The sequence below is a fragment of the Sus scrofa genome, chromosome 13 (assembly GCF_054392235.1).
Source record: "Sus scrofa isolate SSC_HxYL_T2T_F1_AM1 chromosome 13, Sscrofa_HxYL_maternal_Yorkshire_Landrace_v2.0, whole genome shotgun sequence".
In the NCBI taxonomy this organism is placed as follows: domain Eukaryota; kingdom Metazoa; phylum Chordata; class Mammalia; order Artiodactyla; family Suidae; genus Sus; species Sus scrofa.
In genome coordinates this window covers 139,776,380-139,803,675 of record NC_139395.1, presented here as the reverse complement: position 1 = coordinate 139,803,675, position 27,296 = coordinate 139,776,380, and the positions used below count along the sequence as shown (strand labels likewise).

The following is a 27,296-nucleotide window of genomic DNA, read 5'->3' as shown; positions in this document are numbered from 1 at the left end:
TTGGGAATCCCCAGAAGAAATACCTGGAATTCAGATTCCTAGGTACCCTCCAAAGAGTCTGATTCTACAGGTCTGGGCTAAGGGCCAGAAATCTGCACTTTCAGCAAAAAGCAAACCCTTTGAGTGCTACTCATACAATGGCTCAAGGGCATGCTTGAGAAACCCCTGGAGGAGAATGGGAGGAGGAGAAAGCTGAGGAAGGAGGACAACCTCTAGGGAATAGGAAGTGACAGATGAGACTCCTCCTCGAGGTGGTCACAGCAGGGAAAACAGGGAAGATGGAAGGGGAAGGGAGAAGGAGTGCCTGAAAAACTGAAGGAAGACTGTTTTACAAAGGAAAGAGTAGTTCCCCCAAACAAACTCATCCAGAAGGTTAAATTTGGTGTGAACAGAGAATGGGTTGATTGGGTTCAGGCAACTACATGGTCTTTAACAACTCTCTCCAGCAGTGGTTTATGGAAGAGTGGGGACAAAAGTCAGACAACGGAGGGTAGGAAGTCATCAGGGAAGAGAAATACGGACACTCAGGAGATTTTACTCCCTCCAGGAGCTTGACTGGGAAAGAAAATGAGAAAGGGGATGGAGGCTGGATGGGATGGGGAAGATGGTGCTGAAAGGGTGCTCTGGAGGAGGAGTGGTGGACTTGAGGTTATCCATGTGGGATCCCAGGGGGTTGCAGAATTCCAGCCTACCAGCTCTTCCTCCACCCCTTTCTAAATGTATGAAGGCAAGGAGGAGTGGTTATGGTTGCTGAGACAGCTTAGTCTATATCCTGCTTTGTACATTTTTTTGAAGTCACTCATTTGCAAAGCTTGATGTTTTAACCATAACCGGAAACCAGTATTTTGCGTTCTATTTCAAATCTGATTATAGTGATTTCATCACATCATGCTTACAAATCTTCCTGACACCTGGGAAATATTTTCAAGACTAAAGAATTCTAAAATTCCCCTCCACCAAGATTCCGATTGAGTTGGTTTTGGGGGCGGTGAGGGATGCTGTCCATGAGTTTAGAAGCCACTGAACTGGTTAAGACATCTTTGGAGTGTCTGGTTCCCATCCTGAGCTACTGAGGAGACACAAAACATTCTTCCCTATGCTTTATAAGCATTCAGAACCATTAGAGTGTGCCTTTGGGGAGTATGATAAACTACGTGCACAAAACTATGTCCAATTATGGTCTACCAATGGCAGTTGTTGGTGTTGCATAATGTTGGAAGACGTGCTTAGATTTACAAACTCCTGTTCTTAAAAAAGTTGTTTTCAATATAAATCTAATGACTATGTATCTATTCTTTCTAATCTTTTCAAATGACTAGTTTTTATGAGTCATATATCTATGTGCAGTGATGGTATGGATGTTATAAAGAGAGATTAATAAGGGAGGAAGAAGGGGTTAGGAACTAACTCATCATGGCCAAAGAACACAGCACAAATGAACAGATCATTTATCGTCTTTATCCTTTAGGTTTGGTTTTGTCAATGGTCATGTCTCTTTGAGCTATAGTTTATATATTATGAAATTCACCCACTGTAAGTATATACTTTAATGATTTTTAGCAAATGTATAGGACTGTGCAACCATCAGCACAGTTTTAGAACTCTGCTGTCACCCCACCAAGTTCTCCCACACCTGTTGGAAGCCTTACAGCCCAAGTAAACCTCTGATCTGCTGTATCTAATGTTCTCCCTTTTCTAGAAATTTCGCATAAATGGAAACACAAAATGTCTTTCACGTTTGTCGTCTTTCACTTAACATAAAGTTCACGGGGATCATCCTTGTTGACATGTACACGTAGTTCTTTCTTTTAGTTGTTACATATCAATATACGATCCATTTCTTTTTTTTTTTTTTTCCTGGAGCTGTAGCCTCTGGTCTATGCCACAGACACAGCAATGCAGGATCCACACCGCGTCTGCAACCTACACCATAGCTCACAGCAATGCTGGATCCTTAACCCACTGAGTGAGGCCAGGAATCGAACCTGTGTCCTCATGGATACTACTCAGATTTGTTTCCGATGACCCATGATGGGAACTCCCCTACAACCCATTTTTAATTCATTTTTGTATATCACGTGAAGTAAGGGTGTGAGTGTATGTATGTGTATATTTCTGCTTATGGATATCTACTCACTACCACTATCTAAAAAAAGATATCTTTTCCCATCAAATTGCCTTGGCACCTCATTTGGAAATCACTTGACCAAAAATGTATAAGTTTATTTCTGGACTCTCTCTGGGTGGGATTCCATTGATCTACATGTCTAACCTTGTAGGAGGGGTAAGGCATCCATCTGTGAAAACATTGTTTCAGTTGTGTATACTAGATCACTGTGCAAAATATTTCTTACTGAGGATTGTGGTAAAAATATCTTTTGAAAAATGTTTATCTGGGCATTACCAGATAATATTCACAATGAGACACAAAAGAATGTCCTAGAATGCTCTCTTAGGACTCATCAGGGTGGTAGGGCAAAGTGCAGCCTCACATTTTACAGAAGGGAGACTGAGGCCAAGGGGAAGGAGTAACTTAACTCACAGTAATGCCAAAATGCACTCCTACATGGCTTTCCTGGAAGCTGCATCTTCCTGATGCACCTCCCTGTTCTTAAGCAATTCCGTTATCTGTTTCTAACTGCCCCTGCGCCACTGAGGCTGTGCTGGCGGCAGCTGGTAGAGCCCACGTGGGAACACAACTGGGCAGGAGTCCCAGAGGCAGCAGGAGTCCTATCTCCCTCCTTCCTTGACCTCCCCTTTGAAACTCACTGGAAACAGTCTCCCCAGACTCTGCGATGCTTGTGGGGCGGCCCCAGATGACTGTTCCCTGTGCTTCTGCCCCTCCCTTTTCAGGGATAGTGGAGTTGGCTTTTCTTCAGGAACTCTTCTCTTAATGGAAAAAAGAAAGCCACCCCATCGACGTCAAGTGACTCTTACACAACTGCGGCAACTCCGAGAATCGTGTAAATAACCCCAGAACATATGGATTGAATTTCCTCAACTTATCCAGGAATGTAGTAAGTTACGGCCATGGAGGAAGGCTGCCACTCGGCCCTGGCATTCAGAACACTTGAAAGAGTGGTCTCCCCACTCCAGGGACCCCTTAGCCTGGAGCACTCCCGTCCATCTCAAGTTCCAAGGGCTCCTGCCCTCAGCAAGGCACAGCCTGGGCTGGGTCATGGTGGCAGCATCCCAGGCAGCCCCCGGCCCTGCCTTCCTTCAGAGGAAGACTGTGCTTCTAACCACACAAACTGGGCAGAATGTCTGCACATTAGTTCATTCATTCATCCAACATTCCACCAGTATTTATTGAGCATGGGGGTGGGGGTGGGTGGGGAGGAACAGCACAGTGAACAAAAAGGCATGGTCCTGTTTTCACGTCCAGTGAAAGAACTTTCTAGCACTCCCAAGTTATCGAAGCTTTTGAATAGGGGCGAGTTCCCAGCAGAGGCTGACAGAGACTCAAGCATCAGATGAAGAATGGGTGGCTGACCTCTGCGATTCCTCCCAGGCGCAAGGTTTGATGAGGTTCGCAGTCCCTGGGACGCTGCCCCAGCTCCCTTCCCACCTGTGCAGGTGGCTTCGGATGGCACAGCTTTGGGCTGAAGGGCATGGGGAGTCCCTGGAGAAGCAACAGTGCTTCTAGGAAAAGCAGAAACCCATCTCTCCTGCTGAAAAAACCCTTTCCATTCTTATTTCGTTTTATATTCTGTCTTCTCTGTCTCCTCAGAAGAGATCTGAGAACTTTCTTCTGAGTGAGGAGGAACTTGGAAGAGTAAAACACAAACACAAACATAAAAGTTCTGGATGAGGAGTTCCTGTCATGGCTCAGTGGTAACAACCCAACTAGTATCCATCAGGTTGTGGGTTTGATCCCTGGCCTCACTCAGTGGGTTAAGGATCTGGCATTGCTGTGAGCTGTGGTGTATGTTGCAGATGCAGCTCAGATCTGTTGTGGCTGTGGCTGGCAGCTGTAGCTCCAATTCGACTCCTAGCCTGGGAACCTCCATATGCCACAGACGTGGCCCTAAAAAAAAAAAAGTTAAATTAAAAATGAAAGGAAATAGTGGATGCCAAGTACCTGCCCAGTCATAAATACTCTGAAAATGCAGGATTCTTGTCCCTTTGCCCCTTCCTTTCCTGCAGATCAGAGCTCAGTCTTAGAGCTCCTCCTCCTTTCCTCCCCCTTCAATCCATGTCCCCAAGCCCCTCCCCATTCATTCCCCGCCCCCCTCCTCATCCCACTCTCCATCTGTCTCCCCATACCCACCGTCTCCTTCACCCCTCCCCCTCCCCATTCCCATCACCTGTTCCTGGAGCAAGGACACAGCCTTTAATAGCAACTTGGGAAGTTCTCCACCTGCTTGATAAGAAGGAGAGCTGAGGAGTTCCCGTCGTGGCTCAGTGGTTAATGAATCTGATTAGGAACCGTGAGGTTGTGGGTTCGATCCTGGCCTCACTCAGTGGGTTAAAGAACCAGTGTTGCGGTGAGCGGTGGTGTAGGTTGCAGGCGCAGCTCGGATCCTGTGTTGGTGTGGCTCTGGTGTGGCTCTGATTAGATCCCTGCCTGGGAACCTCTGTATGCCACAGGTGCAGCCCTAGAAAAGATGAAAAGACAAAAATAAAGAAGCAGCAGATGTGAATACTCAGATCCTTTTGCATTGATTCCCTAAGACAGTGCTTTTCACACTTGGGGTGCATGGGAATTACCTAAGGAGCCTGTTAAAACACAGATTCCTGGGCCCTGGCACTGGAGCTCTCATTCATTAGTCCTGGTGTAGGACTTCAGAGAATGTGGGCCTCCAGCAAATCCTCAGGTGATGCTGCTGCGAACATGGGTTCTCGGTAACCCGAGGCGAACTACAGGCCCCATGTTCCAGAGGGAAAGCAGTCTTGCCAGGGAGCTTGGCTCTGAGAGCTGGAGCCAAAGAAAAGAAGGGTGTGCAGGCCCGGAGAGAGTGTCGCCAATGGGAGGAGGTGGGATGGGAGATCAGAGCAGTGACCACCCCACAAGAGAAGAGGCGCTCCAGCATGTCCTCTTTTTTCTCTCCCCCCCACCCCTCAGAAGACTCCAGAGCCAGGTGAGGACCGGCCCAGGCTGAAGTGCCGACAGCCAGGGCAGAGGGAGGAGAAGAGAGCACTGGGGGAAATAGCCAAAGCCCAGGACACACAAGCTAGGAGGGGAGCAGTACTAAGTCCATTCCAGGCTGGTTTGTTTCCAGCTTGATCCTTGTGGTTGGGGGACTAGTAAGTGGGAGCTTGCCTGTGGCTGTTTGTCAGCACCCTTGTGCTCTAGTGGAAAGTGAGGTGGGAGAAGAATAGCTAAGTTATATTAAGTATTTAAGGAAGTATATTTTTATCTCCACAAAGTAGGCATTATCCTCCTTCACACGTGTTTACTAGTCCCCAGTAAAGAGGTACCCAGCCTGAGCTCTTTCCACCGCCTCCTGACCTCCTGAGTTCTGCAGCCTCCACAAGTGGTAAGACTTTGACCAAATCGATTTTTCTGAATCCTAGTGTCTCTGCTAGTTTTTTGGTTTTTGTTTTTCTAAAGTCAATATTGGGTGCTCCCAACAGGATTTTGAGGCACAAATAATACACAGAGGCAAAACTATGAGGTGAAATGCAGGTTGCTGTGCTGTGTGCATTTCAGCCAACTACCTAAAGGTTAATATTAGTGACTCTGGCCTCCGGCCTCTGTCATTCTCAAGACTAGCCACTTAGAGATCTTACATTTAGTTCTGGGCACCAGTGAGTTAACATTTCATCCTGTTTTAAATAAAACCATTACTCACCAGTGTAACCGATGTTTTATTATTACCAACTCCAAAACCATTTCACCATGGAGCCAGAGTTTCAAAAGAATTTAATTGAAGACCAAAACATGCCCAGTAGCAATGCCTGTTTCATAAATACTTTCTGTTCCAAATTCTAACTTGGTGCAGCTTTTTTGGTATATTTCATGTGTCTGATATACTATGTTTTTGTTGAATCCCTGTGCAGAATCTTAAAACATTCAGAAAAATGACAACAAAAAGAAGACTCCTTTTTATTTTTATAATACCAAATGATAGGCATACCACTCATGTTGTTTCACCATAGATGAGGATGCTCAGGCTCTTAGAGCTGAGTCCATCCATCCAGGTAGTGTGGGTAGACACTTAATGTTCTAGGTTTTGTCCATGCTCCCACCACAGAAGGTTTAGAAAAAGGGAATGCCACACAACTCAATAGCATCAGCAGTGCTCTGTTCTCATGAGCGTATACCCCGTCTCTAAGAAATGCCCCTTTAGAACCAAGACCCATCCCAACCCCCAGCTGCCCATTTTATAAAGCCATTTCTCACGCTCTGGGTATGACTTTGGGTGGCTTTGACCAACCAGCTGTGTTGTGGAGTTTTGTTGGTTGTATTCCCTTTAAGCATGTCTCTGGGGAGTTGTGTGGTTTCACAGGGCTCTAAGAGTTTCCTGTTAAGACTGTTGTTCTGGAAAGAGTCTGGGGTGACTCTCAAGTGACTTAATTTTTTTCTCAGCAATATTAGCATGAGGCATTTCCTGGAGTGTATACTCACAGGCCCTCTATCTTCCTGATGGACAGTGGAATGTCGTAATTAAGATTAGAGACCCCAGAGTCATGTGAATGTCACTTTTCCACTTGCTGTGTTGAATAATTTTCTGGGCCTTAGTCTCCAAATCTGTGTAATGCAATAACAGTAATAATGCTTAACTCAGAAGGTTGTTGGTGTATATAGTAAGTGCTTGATATATGGGAACTGTCATTTTAATTATGCCTTTCTTTGCCTAAAATTATATAGACTCTTCCGCTTCCTTGAAAATATCTTTTTTTTTTTTTTTTTTTAGGGCCACACCTGTGGCGTTTGAAGATTCCCAGGCTAGGGCCTACACCACAGCCACAGCAACGTAAGATCTGAACTGCATGGGCGACCTACACCACAGCTCACAGCAGTGCCAGATCCTTAACTCCTGGAGCGAGGCCAGGGATCAAACCCGCATCCTCACAAATACTCATCGGGTACGTTACCTCTGAGCCACCATGGGAACTCTGAAAATATCTTTTTAAAACAAGGGCAAAGTAATGACTTTTGCACACATATAAAGTTTTCTCAAATTGATCACCAGTAAACCCACATTGAAAGAAATTTTAAAGTAAATCCTTAAGACAGAAGGAAAATAATACCAAATAGAAATATAGATCTACATAAAGAAATGAAGAGCCCCAGACATGGCTCAGATCTGGTGTTGCTGTGGCTGTGGTGTAGGCCAGCGCCTATAGCTCCAAGTCAACCCCTAGCCCTGGAACTTCCATGTGCCACAGGAGCAGTCTTGAAAAACAAAAAAAGAAAAAAGAAAAAGATTAAGACATTTATGTTCATATTCTCCACTTCTCTGAATTATTATACTTCAGTCAATTTTATACTATATATAAAACTCAGCTTCCATATGGATCATAGACTAAATGTAAGTCTAAAACTAAAAACTCTAGAAGGAAAAACAGGAAAAAGTACTGTGACCTTGGTGTTATAGATTAAATGTTCACATCCTCCAAAATTCATATGTTGAAGCCCTATCCCCCAATATGATAATATTTGGAGGCAGAGCTTTTGGGAAATAACTAAGCTTAGATGAGATAATGAGGAAGGGGCCCTACGATGAGATTAGTGTCCTTGTTAAAATCGATACTCTCTCCTTCTCCAGTGTGAGAACACAAGAAAGCAATCTACAATCTACACTTTTCTAAAGGGCTTTCATCTTGAAATCTGCTGGCATCTTGCTTTTGGACTTCCCAGTCTCCAAAACCGTGAAAAATAAACATCTGTGTTTAGACCACCCCAGTTTATGGTACTTTATTATGATGGATGCTTGGGTTAAGGTAATATTTTTTGACACAACACCAAAATCATGATCTGTACAAGAAAAAATTGATAAATTATATTTTATAAAATTAAAAACTTTTCAAAAGACATCAAGATAATGAAAAGACAAATCATGGACTAGGAGAAAATATTTGCAAATCATTTATCTGATAATGGACTTGTAGGTATATTGGATGCACATATAAATAACTCAATAATTAGAAAAAACAAAATTTTTAAATAGGCAAAAGATTTGAACATTTTACCAAAAATGATACATGGATAACAAACACTTAAAATGCTCAAAATTATTAATCATTAGGAGAATGAAAATTAAAATCCATTGAGATACTTCTACATATATATGAGAAGAGCTGAAATTTTTAAAGATTGACCTTACTAAGTACTGGCACAGATGTGGCACAGCTGGAATGTTCATTCACTGTTGGTGGGAATGTAAAATGTTTGGTAGTGTCTTAAAATTTTAGACACACATCTATCATATGATCCATCCATTCCACACCTAGAGATGAACCCAAGAAAAATGAAAGCATATTTCTGAACAAACTTTTTAAGTCTTGTCCTGAAGGCCACTTTCTGTATATACCTTTCATGACCCTATCATATTAATAATAATTACTATTGGTCAAGTCTGCACAAAGGGCCAGGAGCTTTGCAAGTGTTTTATAAACATTACCAAGGATTCAGAGAACTCTATCTTATCACTTGTGGTAGAACATGATGGAGGATAATGTGAAAAAAAGAATGTATATGGATGTATAGCTGGGTCACTTTGCTGTGCAGCAGAAATTGACAGAACATTGTAAATCAACTAAAATACATACATACATAACCAAGGATTAATCGTTAGTCTTATAGATACCCAGATACATGAAAATTTTACAGTTTTCTCCAGAGAAGGTCAACAACTAGATTCTCAAAGGCGTTACTCATTTAAAAAAAATTTAAGATCAACTATGTCCTTCAAACAGTAAGTACGAGAAGTGCTATCGTTACTCTCATCTTATGGGGAGTAAACAAAACCAAACAACTCAGGCCCACAGAGTTGTCATGGTTTACCCAAATACCCCACTGTCCTGATGAATATAGCATTGAGCATCATGTTCTAGGGGCTCAGCTATTAGGGTTTGCGGGCATGTCTTCAGAAGAGTCCCTGTTATTCACCATCAGATATGGGTAAAGACAGGCGGTTCTTAGAGCTGTGTACCCCCTCATCTTCAGCCCTTCACCTGGGAGCTGAAAATATTTTGAGGCCCACTCTTTTAAAACAATTGCCTAAAGGATAGCCAGCTTTCCTGAGATGTTTTTGTGTGTGTGTGAAATGTTTTTGGTTTTAATATCCTGCTTTTAAAATGTCTTTATGGTTCAGGTTTACTGTGTTGCAGCAACTGGAGTGTTTAAATTAGCCCTGTGGTTTGGCCAGAGAATGTTGATGGCCCCAAGGCCCATGTGCTTCAAATGCCTCTGGGCTTCAGCCAGTCTGTGCTCTGGGCTGGGTCTGGCCAGGAGGTCTTTTCAGCTCTTTTCTGAACTGCTTTAATTCCATTAAATTTTTCCTAGGCTGAGAGTGGCTTGAGAATCAGGAAACCTGAATACATTAGGTATCATAATTCCAGGTTATCCTCCAGTCTCTCTTGTTTACAGCTCCCTTACTGCTATCAAATATGACTTTTAAAAAATTCTATTTGGGAGTTTCCACTGTGGCTCAGCAGTTAACTAACCCGACTAGCATCCATGAGGACTTAGGTTCGATCCCTGGCCTTGCTCAATGGGTTAAGAATCCAGTGTTGCTGTGAGCTGTAGTGTAGGTCACAGACATGGCTCGGATCCTGCGTTGCTGTGGCTGTGGCATAAGCCGGCAGTTACAGCTCTGATTGGACCCCTAGCCTGGGAACCTCCATATGCCTTGGGTGCGGTCCTAAAAAGACAAAAGACAAAAGAAAAAAAAAAATTATATTTGATCATATCATTCTCTGTTTAAAAATCTTTTCTGTCTCCCTGTGGCCCAAAAAATTCAGTAGTCCTTAAGCCTTTCAATATTCCAGATCTGAGATCGGGTCTGGGAGCTATGGCAGAAATTTGGATTTTTCAAGCTCCCCACATGATTCTGTGGTCCATGCAGAGTTGAGAATCCCTGGCCTCATGGTAGATTTTGTACATTAGGGTGTAAGGAGCTGGTCGGGCATGCAAGTCTTCTTCCACCCTGAGCCTGCTCACCTTCCACCTTTCTTCCCCACCTCAGTAAATGGCAGCAACACCACCTTGAGTCAAAATTCTGGGAGTTATCTTTGCTGTCTCTCTCTCTCCCTCAATTCCTCACTCTCAATTTATGGCCAGATTCAGGCTTTTCCTCTTACAAAGTACATTTTGTCTTTGTCCTCTTGGTTCCATGCTTACTGCCACCACTCCCTCTGTCCAAGCATTCTCTCTCCTGATCTGGGCTTTAGTTCATTAAATAAATAAATTAGTTAATAAATAAAGTAATTAATAATACATTATATTTTAATGAGGCATTGCTACAAAGGTAAATGGAATCAAGGTTGGATTCTTTATTATATCTTCACTACTATTTTGTTTTTTAATTCTGATTTTAAAATAAATTAAAACTAAAACATATTTATGGGTCCCAGGCCCTGTACCCATTTTACCTACTGGTCCGAATTACTGCAGCAACCTTATAGTTGGTCCCAAGCTTCCTCTCCTCCAAATCCATTTCCTCAGAGTCATCTTTTCTCATTCAAATCCCCTGCCTAAACAGTCCTGACTAGGCACTAAAAGTTTTGCTTGTTTTAAATGTGAATAAAGCCTCTCACCACATTCTTCACACAAATAACTAGTTGTGTTTGATATATTTCCTTCCATACTGTTTTCAGTGATATATGGAAGATATATGCAAAATATCTATAATATGTATGAAATATGTATTGCTTGTTGAACTTATTGCTTTTTCATTAAATCAATGGTATTCTCATGTAGGTATCATTCTTCAACCTGTCTTTTTCACTTAACAGCTAAGTCTTGGAGATAAATCCAGATCTTTCTCAGCCCTTCTTTTTTTTGTTTTTTTTTAGGACTGCTCCCATGGCCTATGGAGGTTCCCAGGCTAGGAGTCCCATCGGAGCTGCAGCTGCAGGCCTACACCACAGCCACAGCAACTCAGGATCCGAGCCACGTCTTCAACCTATACCACAGCTTACAGCAATGCCAGATCCTTAACCCACTGAGCAAAGCCAGGGATCGAACCCACATCCTCATGGATCCTAGTCAAGTTCATTAATGTATCTTTCTCAGCCCTTCTAACTGATGCCCCATGTTTGTAGTATGACTATAGTATATTTAGTCATTACTTTACTGAGGCTTAGTTTTCACCTTGACAAATAACGCAGCAATGAACATGTTTGAACATGGATATTTCTCTAAGACAGGTACCTTGAGCTAAGATTGTTGGTTTGTAGGATATACACAGTATTTTGTGAATACCCTCAGATTGTGTTCCAAGTGGCAGGACCACATTGTATTCCCATGTGCGTGGTATGAGTATGCTTATTTCTCCACAGTTTCACCAACACTAACCAGCTCCAACATCCCCCAAGAATTCTTTCTGAAAGGGCCTGGGAATGGTAGGCTTTTTAAGGTCTGAAAATGTCTTTATTTCAGTTTCACTTACATAATCCTTAGCTAGCATAGAATGATAGGTTAAAGGTAGTTTCCTTTTGCACATTTGGAAATCATCTATTTCCTTTGTTTCCGGGTGGCTGGTGAGACTATCTGAATGCTAATCTAATTTCATTCTTTCTCTTTGGAATTTTTAAGATTGTAATTTTACCTTTAAAATGCTGAAATTTTGCTACGAGGAATCTAGGTTTAATTTTATGTGTGGCTCTTACTGGGCCTTGGTAGATCATTTCAATCTGAGAATTCTTTTTTTTTTTTTTTTTTTTTTTTGTCTTTTAGGGCCCCACCCTCAGCATATGGAGGTTCCCAGGCTATGGGGTCAAATCGGGGCTGTAGCCACTGGCCTACGCCAAAGCCACAGCAACGCCAGATCCAAGCGACATCTGCAGCCTATACCACAACTCACAGAAATGTGGAGCCTTAACCCACTGAGTGAGGCCAGGATTTGAACCTGTGTCCTCATGAGTACTAGTCAGATTCGTTTCCGCTGAGCCGCAACAGGAACTCCAATCTGAGAATTCTTATCTTTATTCAATTCTGAAAAAACTGAGACCAATATTTCATTAAAAATTGTTTCCCTTTCCTCTTCTTTATTTGATTTTTAATGAAAATTTTATCATATATATGTAGGACCTTTGGAATCTTTATTTCCTTTTTTATTCTTTTCTCTTTTAGGTCCACACTCGCGGCATATGGAGGTTCCCCAGGCTAGGAGACCAGTCAGAGCTGTAGCTGCTGCCCTATGCCAAAGCCATAGCAACTTGGGATCTGAGCCATGTCTTTGACCTACACCCCAGCTCACAACAACACCAGATCCTTAACCCACTGAGCAAGGCCGGGGATTGAACCCACGTCCTAATGGATGCTAGTTGCGTTCGCTAACCACTGAGTCATGACAGGAACTCCTGAATCTATATCTCCCTTCGGTTTTTCATACTTCTGATCTCTCTATTTGGGGAAATTTCTCAGCTTGATTTTTTTTTTTTTTTTGTCTTTTTTAGCTATTTCTTGGGCCGCTCCTGCGGCATATGGAGGTTCACAGGCTAGGGGTCGAATCGGAGCTGTAGCCCCCGGCCTAAGCCAGAGCCACAGCAACGAGGGATCCGAGCCACGTCTGCAACCTACACTACAGCTCACGGCAACGCCAGATCGTTAACCCACTGAGCAAGGGCAGGGACCGAACCCGCAACCTCATGGTTCCTAGTCGGATTCGTTAACCACTGTGCCACTACGGGAACTCCATCAGCTTGATTTTCCAAATCATTAATTAGTTTTTCATTTGCAACCATTCAGCTATTTTTACTTACAATTGCATTTTAATTTCAATAATTATATTTATTAAATTATTAACAAATATAAAATTTTCATTTTAATTTCATTAATTATCTAATGGCTTCTTTTTGCATTTCAATATGTTCTTGTTTCAAATCATTCTCCTCGTCCTGTTTTATAGGTAATATCCCCTCCTTTCGCTTTCTGGAGACAGCTTATTTTTAAAATTCTCTATTTCCTTCCTTGAAATTCTTTTCTTATTGAGCTTATTATCCCTTTTTCATATTCAGACTTTGAAAAAACATTTATTCATTCTTGTTTGGCAACTTTTCTGTAGTGATGATTCTCACTCCTTCCCTCATGACGTCACGCTATAGCCTTGTTGGCCCCCAGCTTCCCAGCAGCACTGGGAAGACTTGCCACATGGTCAGGTTGGATTCCCACTGTGGGAACCTCACTGAATGTAGCTTCTCATCTATTGCCCTCCTTTTACGGACCTTCCCACTTCCTCATCCACAGATAAGTCTTTTTCTTGATTCTGAGTGCAGCTGTTCATTTATTGATCTCATTTCTTTATCTTTATTACTTTCATAAACAGGGTATACAAATGAGGAATTTCCACACGTATGGAAGTCCAGGTAGTGTAGTCCCTCACTGTGAAATCACCAGCTCTTCACTGGTTAGCTTTACTCATTCTGTTCAGTTTAGATACCACTTCACCATGACTTTGCTGACTACTTTGTACAGATTAAGCCCTTCTATTAGCCTTTCACATAGAACTTTGTTCTTTTCCTACATAGTACTCATCACAGTTTTAAGTTACAGATTCAGTTGTATGTGTACCTGTCCTGATGCTTTTTTTAAAAAATTATGTAAACATTTGCATATTCAGTAAGTATTGTTTGAGCCAAAAGTACAAAGGATATTGTTCAGGCCCTCAAATTATTGTAATGAAAGAACAAGTAGACAAATATTTGCTCTAGGATTTGACACATGCAATTTAAAGTATAATTTAAGTGTAAGGATCAAAGGTAGTGTTTACTTCCATGTTTGATGTGGAAGGGTTTCCAGAGAAGATGACATTTAAGCATGATTATTGGGTAAAAAAGAGAAAGTTCTATAGCAAATGAGGAAGAAAGTAGCATTTAAGACCAAGAGAAACAAGTTTCTAAGTGCATACAGATATAAGAAGCATGATAGAATCTGGAATATGCAACTAGTTTGGTTCTAGACATTAAAGTGTGTATGTGCAAGTGTGCTGGTTGTGGAGGAGAATATGGAGATGAAAGAGCATTCCCATATAAGAGTACTGTGTCGGTCAAATAGGCTAAAATATCTGCAGTAACAAGCAATACCCAAAGCTCAGTGGCTTCACACAATAGTTTCTTTCACACTCGTGCAGAGTCTTCTGTGGATCCAAGCCATTCTCTAAGGCAGCTGTCCTCCACATGTTGGCTCGGCTCTGCAGGCTACTTCAATCTCATGGCAACTCATGTCAACATTAGACAGCAGGATTCAAATGCTATTATAGGATATTTTTATTTTATTCTCTAAGCAAAGGAAGGATCTGAAAGGTTTGACAAAGGGAAAGAATTAATGAGACTTGTATTTTTATAAGAGTGGTATTAAGGGCAGAGAAACCAATGAGAAGTTGTTGAAATGATCCTGTGAGAACTAGTGAACCCTCCACTAATGTAGGGGCGGTGGAGAATGGAGGTTATGCATAATGATGGATTTGAAAGATACTTATATGTAAACAATGGGAGTTACTGATTGATGGCATATGAGGAGAAGTGGAAGAAATAAATCAGGGATAACACTCAAATATCTGGCTTGGATTTCTGAGTTGATGATGGTTCATGGATATAGTTGGTATGAGAGAATGAAGTCAAATAATGACTTCTGCCCAGTGGAATCTTTAGATAGAGGTAAAAATAGGCATTTGATTTGTGGGTGAGGAGCTATGGGAAGTCATTTAAACTAAAGAAATAGATTTGCTAGTAATCAGTATGTAATAGTATTTGAAACCATAGCAGTGGGGTGTATGAGAAATATTCAGGAGGAATAGTTAAAATTGATCTTCTGAGCCTCATGGCTTCAGGAGAACCATCAAGCCCCCCAAATCATATACCAAACTGTAAGAATATATGCCTATTTAAATGGCTTTTTTCTTTTTGGAAGAAATTTCATTCCACAAATGTTTATTGAGGTCCTACTTTGTCTAAGTCAAAGGCATTATTCTTAGTACTGGGAATAGAGCAGTAAACAAAAAAATGCAAAAACCCTTGTCCACTTGGAGATCGTGTTACTCTAATGGGTAACAACAAACCTGTAAATAATTTAAATAAATGCCATCTTAGCTAGGGGTTAGTGCCATGAAGACAAATGAAATGAGAAGTGGGGAGAGCAACTAGTGGTTGGAATAGAAGAGTGGAAAAGCCAGAAAGGACCTCACTGAGAAGGCAGTATTTTTAGAAAGAATTGAAGGAGTGAGGGAGTGAATTATGTAGCTTTCCTGGGGATATTCCAGACAGAAGGAAGCTAGCTTTCCTTAGATTCTCAGTGATCCACCAGAAAGATGAAGAATCATTCCTCTTAAGTAAGGAGAGAGTCAAGAAACTGGTACAGAAAGAAGAATCCACAAAAGAATGCTGATGACTGGTTGTGGGATTCAGAAAAGATGTAAAGCCAAGAGGATTTGATAGACTGGAAATGGAGTGGTGTCTAAGGACTGGATGTCTTGATGCAGTTGAAGTCTAGGGTTATTGATGGAGTGAAAGACTTAGAAAGATAGGAGATGGTTGTCAGAGAATGGGGTGTTACATGTTGAGATTTCAGAGGTGGACATGGCTATTCTTACAGTACATGGGTCATCATTGAGTGGAGGAGATCAAGGAACAAGAGCCTAGGTCACTCATGATATCAGGAGGAATTGAGAAGGAGAGGTAAGCAGTGGTGCCACATGCCTAAGTTCCTAATGAAAGGAATAGGAGATGGGACCAAGAGATTGGAAAGGGATAGTAGTATACTAAGATCAGTATAGTATTCCAGAATGATAGAAAAACAGGGGCATTTGGAAGGAAAGAGAAAAAGTAGCAGTCATCAAACAGCAGTAGGGAGTTAGGAAAGTGATAAACTTTCCTCCATGATCTGAATTCTGCCTCTCACATGGTCTGACCCCCACCATCCATTTACTTCTTATGGCCTAATTAATCTTATCCTGTGGTTGTATATTCTTGGTCCATGTGGTCTTAGCATCTGAGGAACTAATTGGAGTCAATAGCAATTATAATTGATATCAAATGGACTTAGGTGAGCAAAGGAAAGGGAGATGTGGATGGTATATTAGCTTTCTAGGGCTGCAATAACAAAATACCACAGGCTAGGTCACTTAAGTGGTAGAAATTTATTTTGTCACAGTTCTGGAGGCTAGAAGTCTAAGATCAAGGTGTTGGAGGTTGGGTTTCCTTTGAAACCCCCTGTATCCTGGGCTTGTAGATGGCCACTTTCTTACCGGGTTCCTACATGGTCTCCCTGCTGTATTGTCTGTGTCCTAATCTTTGCTTTTCATTACTGGATTAGGGCTACTCTAACAGTCCCATTTTAAATTAATCATCTCTTTAAAGCTCTTCAAATACAGTCATATGTTGAGATACTAGAGTTAAGATTTCAACATATAAATTTGGGGTAGGAGAGAATAATTTAGCCCATAACAGATGATCTATGTCTGAAGTACTTAAGAATCCCCAAACTTTTTCCTTACATTTCACCCCTCCTAAGAATGGCAGAACAGAAAAAAAGAAAATGTCCCCAGACCCATCTACTGCCTCATTTCTTGTTGTGTGAAGAAAATAAAATCTTTTAACACTAGTCAAGGTTTCTCTTATTACCTACCAAACAGAACCTTAGCTGACACATTTATTTATTTGTTTGTTTTTGTCTTTTTAGGGCCCCACCCGGGGCATATGGAGGTTCCCAGGATAGGGGCCTACACCACAGCCACAGCAACGCCAGATCTGAGCTGCATCTGCAGCCTGCACCATAGCTTATGGCAACGCTGTATCCTTAACCCACTGAGCGAGGCCAGGGATCAAACCTGTGTCCTCGTGGATACTAGTCAGATTCTTTTCCACTGAGCCACAATGGCAACCCCCTGACCCAGTATTTATTAATTCTGTGTGTTTGGTGCTTAAAATCAGCTTGACAGCACTGATGGTATGCACTCACGTTTGGGAGAACTTCTTTAAGAGAGCCTGCAGTAGTTTACTAGGTCTGCCATAACAAAGTACTACAGACTAGGTAGCTTAAAGAGCGGAAATGTATTTTCACACAGTTTAGGAGATTAGAAGTTCAAGATCAAGGTGCTGGTAGGTGTTGTAAAGAAGTTCATGATTGAGGTTGTTCTTTTGAGGCCTCTCTCCTTGACTCACAGATGGCCACTTTCTTGCTATGTCCTCACATGGTCCAACCCCTCTATATTGTCAGTGTCTTAATCTCCTCCTCTTATAAGGACACCAGTCATATTGGATTAGGTCCCACCCTAATAACCTCCTTTTAACTTACCGCCTCTTTAAACGTCTTGTCTCCGAATGGCCACATTCTGAGCTACTGGGGGTTATGGCTTCGTATGAATTTTGGAGGTACACAAATCAGCCCATAATAGAGCTTAATAACTTATTTTTTGCATAAAAATTATTTTTCTCTTCCCTGAAATCATATAGTCACATGACAGCATGGCTCAGAGATGCTCGAAGTCCATAGGCAGTATCAGAGGTCTGCAGATGAGAGGAAAGAGCCGTGCAATTAGGGTCTGGAGTCCTGGGCTCTAGCTGTCAATTATCCTCTTGTGGGAGCACACAGTCTCTCTGAACCTCAGTGTCCTCATCTGCAAACACACGTGTGAGAATGTATATGAAAATACACATAAATATTACATATAATAATTTATATGAAAGTAGATAGCAGATACTAAGAATATTTTACCAAATCTCAGATGCACCATCTTATGTACCCAAAATGGCAAAATTGTGCCATGGGAACTTTTAAAATTATAGATTCAGGAGCCCTACCCCTTTGAATTTGAATCTTCTGAGATGAAGCTCAGGCACTGATTTTTTTTACTTTCAAACATTATTCTAATGATTGATAGATTCCAAAGTGTTTCCAGCATGCTGTCAGTCAATGTGTTGAATAACCCAAAATTTAATTCTAAGGTGTGATCTTTGGGGATATTTATCAGTTCCTAGATATTCTATAGGAAGCCTGGATTTCAGGCTTCACCAACAAAAACTCACTACTCAAATATTTTACATTTTCCAATGCATTCATGGAATTCCAGAAAGTCTCAGCTCAGGAGTTGCATATAATAAATATTTCAGTAGAACGTGTAAACCAAGCCTGGTCCTAGTCATAGGAATGCCATAGTATTTATTCTCTTAGTAGTTGCTTTCTGATCCCTTTCTCTGAATATCAGTGAGGTGTTGGGCCCACATCTGTCATTTTATAGTTCTGTGATTCCAACTGACATACTGTTTGTTCCTTATATGCATATATTAACCTTTTCATCATTTAAAAATAACTAGTGGAATCTTCTTTGAAATTATCTTAAAATTCGAATCCTGAGTACTGTACTCTTATGACCACAGATAAAGCAAGTATCAAGATTAGATGCCTCCTTGGCCTCCCTGCCTCTCTTTATGGTCATTAGCAATTCACCTCACCACCTCCACTGCAATAGCATTCCTTAGTCCCCACGCTCTCCATGATCTCAGTGGGGTCCAATCCCTTGATTTCATGATTTTAAAGTAGAGCAAACTGATGTCCCTCCTTCCCCTCCTCCAGCAGAGAAAGTAGGTGACTCGCCCAAGGTTAGCCTACCCATGTTGAGTTTATTCCTAGACCACTGTCTTTTCCATTCCTCCCACTCCCCATGATCTATTCATGACACCCCAGGACATTTTTGTCAAAAGGTCAGAACAGTATCACCAGTGTGGCCTGACATGATGGGAAACTGCCCTAAATCCCAGCTAGATCTGTCCTGAGCCACATAGTTAACCGTTTTCATGCAGATTCCATCTGAGCCTTGGCTGACTCCCAGGGAAGCACATATCGGATCTGCTGTATATTGGCAGAACTTTGGCTCAGAACATATTTCAAATGCCTCCCATTGAGCACTGGCAGCCTTAAAAAAAACATGGCCAGGAAATTATTCTGGGAGGCTCAGTTGCTCTATGACACTTGACAAAGGGAAGCTGATGGCTTTCCCTCCCGAGCTCTTCCCTCTGTGCCCAGAACAAACAACTGAATTTCACTGAATGTGCCCTAAATTAGGAGAGGGCCAGCTCAGCTGCAGCATTAACAGAGGGAATGTCTTTAGTGGGCAGGGCCCTCTGCATGGCGCAATGTGCATCTTGCCAAGTTCCTTCCCCTTTGGTTTTCAAACCCTTGTGTATTCCAAGGGAAATGTAGTCCATGTGTTTCTGATTCATTTACACTTAAGTCATTAAAATGTTGTTGTGTGAGAGTTATTTGATGTCTGAGGAGCCTGTGAGTCTTCTTAATGTGACTTTGAAGAAGATTTTTTCCTTTCTGCTTAAGACAGAAAGCAGTACTTTGCTAAAACAGTACCTGGGTTCAAACATGGTCTCTCACCTCATGTACTTGTACTCACAGTATCAACCACAGCCTCTTAATAATGCCCAACTTAGCAAAGTTGACCTTTAAGAGTGTTAAAATAGAGAAAATGGAGCAAGGAGAATTTCAAGGCACTGTTACCCAAAATGTGCCAAAACAACGTCATCAGAGGGTGGGGAGTGCATGCGTTTACCACCTTGGTTAGAATGGGTGGGAGCCCTCGCTTGGGTACCCTGAACAGCTAAAACAGCACAAAGATAGTCTTCTTTAAGTCTCCTAGCAACCTTCATTTTCCAGATGAGGAACCAGAATCAGCCATGTTAACTCTTGGGCCCAAAGTGCACAGCTAGCTTGTATAGAAAGGAAAGATTATAGCTCAGTTCTAACTGTAGTTTAATACTCTTTTAAAAATGCCTCAAATTGAGTTGCTCTGTGAATAGGGTGTGTATTTGAAATGTCATGTGCACTATAACATGTTAGTGAGAATCAGTTCAATATAGCAGCTAAGGGCTCAAATTCTTCCCAATCACTGTCCAACTGTACGACCTCAGATAAATTACTTAAATGCTTTGGGATGTTTCCGTAACTGGAAAATGGGAATAATACTACTACCCACCTATACAAAATATAAAGATGATTGAAAAGGGGAGTTCCCTTCATGGCTCAGTGGTTAATGAACCCAACTAGGAACCATGAGGATGTGGGTTTGATCCCTGGCCTCGCTCAGTGGGTTAAGGATCTGGTGTTGCCATGAGCTGTGGTGTAGGTTGCAGATACGTATGGCTCGGATCTGGCATTGCTGTTGCTGGGGTGTAGGCCGGCAGCTGTAGCTCTGATTTGACCCCTAGCCTGGGAACTTCCATATGCAGTGGATGAAGCCCTAAAAAGCAGGAAAAAAAAAAAAAAGGTGATTGAAAGGAGCTAATACATTCCTAGAACAGACACAGATGCTCAGTAAATGTTAACCATTAACTGTGGTACTAGTAAGGAGTAATAAAGGCTGGATTATCTAGGCAAGTTTTATAACCTCTCTGAGCCTCAGTTTTCTCATTTGTAAGATGAGAATAACAGCATGGCCCTCTCAAAGTCTGTGACAGTAATTGAGATGACACGTGTACCTAGCCCTGTGCCTAGCACAGAAAAGGTTCTCAGTAAAATCTATTTTTCACACCCAGACATCTCTCTCCCTATTCAGGACTGGTGGTCATTGTTGTGGAGAAAGGAATTTTCTTCTTATTCGGCTTGGCTTAGATCTGATGCTGCTTTCGCCACAAACCCTGGGTCTAGACATGTATACAGATCTAGGTCTTTCAACAACCACAGAATGTGGGGCTTTCTGGGTGCAGACTGTATCAGGCCTCTGCACACTCTGAGTTGGTAAACAGCACAAGCTTTGCTTCTAATGGCAAAGAACAACTAGCCAACTACAGGACTGGCTGCTTCCTCACACACAGGGCCAGCAGTGGTTCACAGGAAAGCCTGTAGTTGTTTGCAGACAGACAAGCTTTGGGATTTGGATCTTTTTTCTTTCCTGGTGTAGGTATTAGAATTACTTTCTTGGGAGTGGTTTCTCAGGGGTACCCAAGATGCTGTCTCCTGGGCTTAAGTCCTAATTTCACCCCCAAATAAAACTTAACTCTCAAAAAAAAAAAAAAACCTTCTTAGTTGATTCTTCCTGTTTAATTGGTCTCCTTTTGCTGGTGTACTGAAGAAGAGCAGAAAACTATAGGCATTTGGCAGGGGAAACTGGGGAGAGATCAGACTGGTGGTGTTCCTCTCCACCCTCTACACACACACACACACACACACACACACACACACACACACACACACACACACACACAGTGATACCAATACCTATTTGAGTGCTCAGTTATTCTCCCTCAGTGTCTGGAAGCAACCACACAGGATGAAGGAGGGAATTGGAGGAGCAGATCTTTTAAGGAAGAAGACAGATTCTGTTTGTCAGGTTCCTCTGAGTGTGTGTAAGCCAGTCAGAGGAGAGAGAGAGAGAGAGAGAGAGAGAGAGAGAGAGAGAGAGGGAGGGAAAGGCAGAGAGAGAGAGAGGGGGAGAGGGGATCTGTTGCAGGCAGGGGAAGGCGTGACCTGAATGGAGAATGCCAGCCAATTCCAGAGACACACAGGGACCTCAGAACAAAGATAAGGCATCGCTGACACCACACCCGGGACGAGCTTGCAGACAAGTCAGGCCGGGGGGACCAGGCAGCCAGGAGCACCCAAGGCAGGAAAATGAGGTGAGTGGCAGAGCTGGAGGAGGCACTGGGGTCCTTTCCCAGGGACCAGGTGCCAAGTAGCCCTGGAGGGTCTGACCTTGAATCTGGGCAGACTCACCTGCCTGTCCAGCGGGTAGTACAGGGGCTTCTCATTAATCCTTGGGGCTCTGAGAAGGGAGACGGGCTGGGGCCTTCGCTAGGACTCCAGAGACATGCAACTTGAAACGGTAGACTGTGTGCAAATGCCGCCCGACGCCGCTGGAGCTCAGATTTCTCCCTCTGCCAGCATAGGGTGCTGTCTGCTGGCCAATGTGACTTTCCTCCTGTTGTCCACAAGGCTGAGTTTTTGTTTTCCTTCTTTGCAAAGACCATTGGTCTATCTCTTCCAACACTTTGTGAATTAGATATGTGTTTGTGTGTTTATTTGTTCTGACCGGAAAAGAAACCAGCTTCCCACAGCTCGGCTCTGTGGTTTCTTAAACCTTCAGAAGTTTCCTAGTTAAAAACCTCAATTTAGAAAACTAAAAATCTCTCCCCATTTTACAGTCCCCTATAAATTTCTGTATTTCTCAGTGAAATCAGAGGCCCCTGGTGTCATGGATCAGGCTATGAATTGGACCAAATAGCTCTTAAAGGGATATTGCAAATTTAAAAAAGAAAAAAGGTCTTTGGAATTCTGAACGTAGGACTTTAAATTCTAATTGTTTCCAAGCTCTTTAACATTTCCTATTCTCAGCCTATATTTAGAGTTACTTCATGCTTGTTACCAGACACTCCTTTCAAGTTTTTCTCTCCAAGTGTCAAAACCCAACCACCTCCATAATTACTTTTACTATTTGCAAGTGTTAATAGTGTTAAAAGTATAAAAAAGGAAGAAGAAAATCACCCTGCAGATGTGTTAAGTCCCTGAAACACCTCTTTTCCCATTAATTTTCTTCTCAATTGGGAAAGGGTTTCTATTTGTTTCTCTTCCGCAAAGTCACCTAGCAACTTTTCAGGGTCTGGGGCCAAAGAGGGGCTTCACGCTGTGTTAACTCTTTGAACTCAGATTACCTGTGTTTCAAAGAGATAATTTGGTCTTGAAGGTTAATCCAATCATTCCCTTACTTTTAAATCCATTGTAATTTTAAACCTGCCATTTAACTTCCTTTTCCTTTCTCCTAAAAGAGGTGAGATTTATGCCAGTCTGTGTGGAATGACAATTCCATTGATCTGTCCACTATTCAAACCTCACCCTGCCACCCAGGGCCCCAGCCATACCAAACTATGGGGCAGATGATCAGTTCTGTATCTTTTTGTGCTCATGGCTTAACCTAGAAGAGCCCTGCCTCTTATTTCCCCTATTTCTAGAGGACCTGCTTGTTCAAGCTGGCTCAAACATCACCTCCTCTTCCCTGCCCTGAATCCTCAGAGTCAGCATTTTCTCTTTAGTGCTGTTTCTGTCCTTGGGAGCTACATCACTTAATATCTCCTTGTTGAAATGTCCACCTCCTTTTCCAAGCATGAGCGTTCCCTAAGGAATAGGATCTATATCTTGTTCATCTTTGTACGCCTAGCGCCTAGTATAACGTTTGTTTCCTGTTAGGTATTCAATAAATTTCAGCTGAGTTGAACTCAGTTGTTCAATAGCAAAACTACTACTGCAGAATTGTCCCACTAGAAGTCTCTAAAAGGCCTTGCCTCCTATAGACACAGTACTTCAGAGTTTGCAAAGCACTTCACAGGCACTGTTTCATCTGGTCTTCAGATTTTGAATGAGGTAAGGATTTTGGGAGAAGTGAGGATAAAAGAGTTAAGCAATTTCCCAAAAGCCACAATGATGATTCCAAAAAAGCCCAGACCCAAATTTGGATCTTTGGGCTCCAAGTTCCGGGTATTTTTCTATCATATTCTGCCAGACTCTTAACAAAGTATTTATCCTATCCTATGCCAGCGGCTCTCAACCCGAGCTACCCATTAGAACCATCTATGGTGCTTTAAAAAATGCCAGTGACCAGGCCTCATTCCAAACTAATTAAACTAAAACCTGTTAGGGAGGGGCTTTGGCGTTAGTTTTTTTTTTTTTTTTTTTTTTTAATTTTCACATAAAGCCATGGGTTTCTGAATTATTTTTCACAGGATTAATTGCTTTGGCCAGATGCCTGGGCATGATATGGGCATGGACCCAGCTTCTTCTGTGAGCTTTTGTTATTCCCTTCTTCTGTTGAAGCTCATTCACCATATGGCATTGGACATGACATGTCACCTCTTGGGGTGTCCTTTTCGTCATCTGTCAAAAAAGGGTGTTTCAAAGAGATCGACGCAGTCCTTTACAACTCCTCTACCCACAAACCATCTTGGTATAGCATTGGTTGAAATGAGGAGTGAATGGAAAGTGCTACTCATTCCACAGCCATGGATATATGCCGGAATTTTTATGCATTCCTGAGAGCCTGCTCCTACAGTAGAGCTTATAAAATCCTGGCTTTATATATTGCTTTTGACATTTCAAGCAATTGTAACTAAACTTTTTGATTAGTCGAAGAATAGATAGCAGGTGTCGGAATTTGTACAGCCTGTGCCTGGTGGATAAGAAGCCAAAAACCTTCAGAGAGTGTGATGGGAAATGAAAGCCGCCACTTAACATTCTTTAATTTGCAGCCCCGAAAGCAAGTAAGCAAGCATATGCTCAGGCTTATTATGTGAAAAGAGAGTTTTGTTTCATATGTTTGAAACTGTTTTGAGATGCAAACAAAATAGAACAGGGAGCTTCACAGACCTTCCTCCCACGCTGACCAGTTGCCTACTACACGTGGCCCTAGGCCTCTAACGATAGATGGGGGCTGTCAGCCTGGGCTAGCCCTTGACAGAACCAGCATGAGTAAGTTCAGAGTCTCCTCCATGAGGTCTGGAAAAGGTAGACATGGAGAAAGTCGACCTTTCAACCTTGCATAATCTGGGTGTTTCTATTTCAGGGAAGTCCAGTTTGGGATCCAAAGCTCATTTCTAACCCTTGCTTTTTAGAAAGCAGCATGATGGAGTAATCATAGCTAATGTTTGCCTAGGGCTGGACAGTTAACAGAGAACTTATTTTCGATCCTCCTTTACTCTGATAGCTGCCCCAAGAAGATGTCATTATTATCACCACTTAATGAATGAGAAGAAACTGAGAAGGAGACTTTACATGACTTTCCCCAAGCTGGGTCAGATAAGTAAAGTCAAAATCTGTACTTGAATCCAGCTCTTCCAACCCAATCCCAGTGCTCTCCCCACCCCAAGTGCAACTGAACCAGAATTCCCATCCCCAGTATCATCAACATATTTTCGCTCTTGAAAGTGGGGCTGCCTGCGCCCTCAAGCCAGAGTTTCTAGACTCAGTGGTCCCACTAATTCAGGAGAGAGCTCGGACCTAGGCCTTCCCTTTTCTCTTCCATAGAGGCCCTCCCTCCACAGATTGGCTTATAAAAATATTGACCCTGGCAATTGGATGGAAACACTGTTTCCTTAGTTGCATCTCACACGTTGCTATTGCAGGGCCCTTGGAAAAATTTAAATACCTTTATTTTTTAAAATGAGAAAAATAACACAAGGTCCTTCTAGGTACATTTAAACATTTTATAGACACAAAAGTAAATTTTAAAAACACTTATCACGGGGAGTTCCCGTCGTGGCGCAGTGGTTAACGAATCCGACTAGGAACCATGAGGTTGCGGGTTCGGTCCCTGCCCTTGCTCAGTGGGTTAACGATCCGGTGTTGCCGTGAGCTGTGGTGTAGGTCGCAGACGCGGCTCGGATCCCGCGTTGCTGTGGCTCTGGCGTAGGCCGGTGGCTACAGCTCCGATTCAACCCCTAGCCTGGGAACCTCCATATGCCGCGGGAGCGGCCCAAGAAATAGCAACAACAGCAACAACAACAACAGACAAAAAGACAAAAGACAAAAAAAAAAAAAAAAAAAAAAAAACATGTAAGGAACTGACCAAATTATTAAAAAAAAAAAAAAAAAAAAACACTTATCACTTCATAGATAACCAGTGTTAATACTCTGCTGATACCCTTCCAGACCTTTTTGCACTTATATTTATCTTTTATGTAAATATTATGAGACAACTAGGTAATCTCATTGTACTTATATCATTGTGTTTACGCACTCAAAAATTCACATGTATGCCTACATATACATAAATGCATCCGTTTACTGGGTGGGGTGGGACAGGTAGGGAAGAAACAATTTCTTGATTAGTCAAATTATACCTATTAATCTTAAAATGCAGGTATAATTTTTAGAACTTACCTTTTAGGCTATATAGGACCCTGGCCCCACTTTCATGCTTTCATTCATTCATTCATTCATTCACTTATCATCTGTTATATACCAAGTTCTGTATTAAATCCCTTACATACATAATCTCTAATGTTCATGTGAGCTCTGTAAACTAAAGATTATAATCCATATTTTATATTTGAGAAAACTGGAGCTCAGAAACTAATTACTCAAGATTTCACAGCCAGTAAGCAGAAGAATTGGGATTTGAACCCAATTACACCTATCTTCAAGGCTGTGTCTAAAGCACTGCAGAGTGATACATGCTGTAATTGGAAGCACATGCAGGGAGCTGGAATCTAGAGAGAAGAATACTCTGTGGCATCCTAAGAAACTTTGAGCTGGATGGTGGAAGATAAATAAGACAACCAGGTGAGGAACGAGCAAGGTGTGTGCAATGGGACTGAAGCCCAGATGGTTATGGCATGCTCCCAGAATGATATGCCAGATCTTGGCTGGTACTGAGATTAAGCTGGACAGGCAAATCAGCGCTAGATCAAAAAGGACTCATCAGCCATCCTGGTAGCAGATGCCTTACCCTGCAGGCACAGTGCAACAGCATGGACACATCTGTATTTGAGAAAATCAAATTTGGTGGATGATTGCCGAATAGTATGAGCTGGGGCCCAGAGAGATCAGTTAGGATGCAATAGCAATAGTCCAGATAAGAATATTTAAAAGAACTGACTAAAGAGAAGCAGAGTGATTTCCAAAATACAGGAAAGAGGGTTTAGGGGAGAAGTTGGTGAGCCAGGTTTGAAACATTTGAGTTCAAGGTCCTTGAGTCTTGCAGGGAGAGCAATCTCTTAGATACCTTGGTGTGGTGTATATTTACCATTAGAATTGTGACAAACCTTGGACATTCTGACTCATTGCATCAGCCACTTTGGGTGTGTTCTATAAGTTTTATTGAATTTCTCATGCCCCTTAGGCAACTCTTTTAACTGTCCATTATCTCTTATTCTGACAGCTGGAAATAAATTATAGGTTTTGATTATTTTATAAGAATACTAAGAAAAAAATTTGTTTTGCTCTTTCTTACTTAGTTCAAAATGTTACAACTTCTTGTTTGTTTAAGTTACCGCAGGTTCCATTATTGAGTATAAGTTTTGTTTTGTTTTGTTTTGTTTGCCTTTTTAGGGCTGCACCTGTGGCCTATGGAGGTTCCCAGGCTGCGGATGGAATTGGAGCTGCAGCTGCCAGGCTATGCCACAGCCACAGCAATGACAGATTCGAGCCTCATCTGCAGCCTACACCACAGCTCATGGCTACGCCTGATCCTTAACCC

The 27,296-nt window shown here is 42.1% G+C and overlaps 1 protein-coding gene and 2 long non-coding RNA genes across 8 annotated transcripts in view; 2 read left to right on the top strand and 1 right to left on the bottom strand.

Moving 5' to 3' along the window:
* Positions 1-5,480, top strand: part of LOC110256384 (uncharacterized) — a 288,353-nt gene extending 282,873 nt beyond the window's left edge. For 2 of the 3 annotated variants that reach the window (XR_014824513.1, XR_014824515.1), the window contains one exon: positions 2,854-3,017. This is a non-coding gene — a long non-coding RNA (uncharacterized LOC110256384). Of the gene's footprint in view, positions 1-2,853; positions 3,018-3,730; positions 3,850-5,403 lie in introns of those variants that run through there. The other variant, XR_014824514.1, reaches the window with a different exon arrangement.
* Positions 5,481-13,823: 8,343 nt separating this feature from the next.
* LOC110256383 (uncharacterized) lies at positions 13,824-22,288 on the bottom strand. Its single transcript, XR_002337795.2, has 2 exons — positions 21,827-22,288; positions 13,824-17,726 (listed from the first exon to the last, which is right to left on the bottom strand). It is a non-coding gene; the product is annotated as an uncharacterized LOC110256383 (long non-coding RNA).
* Positions 21,566-27,296, top strand: part of MASP1 (MBL associated serine protease 1) — a 49,652-nt gene continuing 43,921 nt past the window's right edge. For 3 of the 4 annotated variants that reach the window (XR_002337461.2, XM_084986535.1, XM_084986534.1), the window contains exon 1: positions 21,566-21,729. Coding sequence is in view for 1 of the 4 variants with exons in the window: in NM_001184947.1 (NP_001171876.1) it covers positions 21,725-21,729 (5 nt within the window). In the remaining 3 variants the exon portion in view is untranslated. 4 annotated transcript variants of the gene reach the window in all.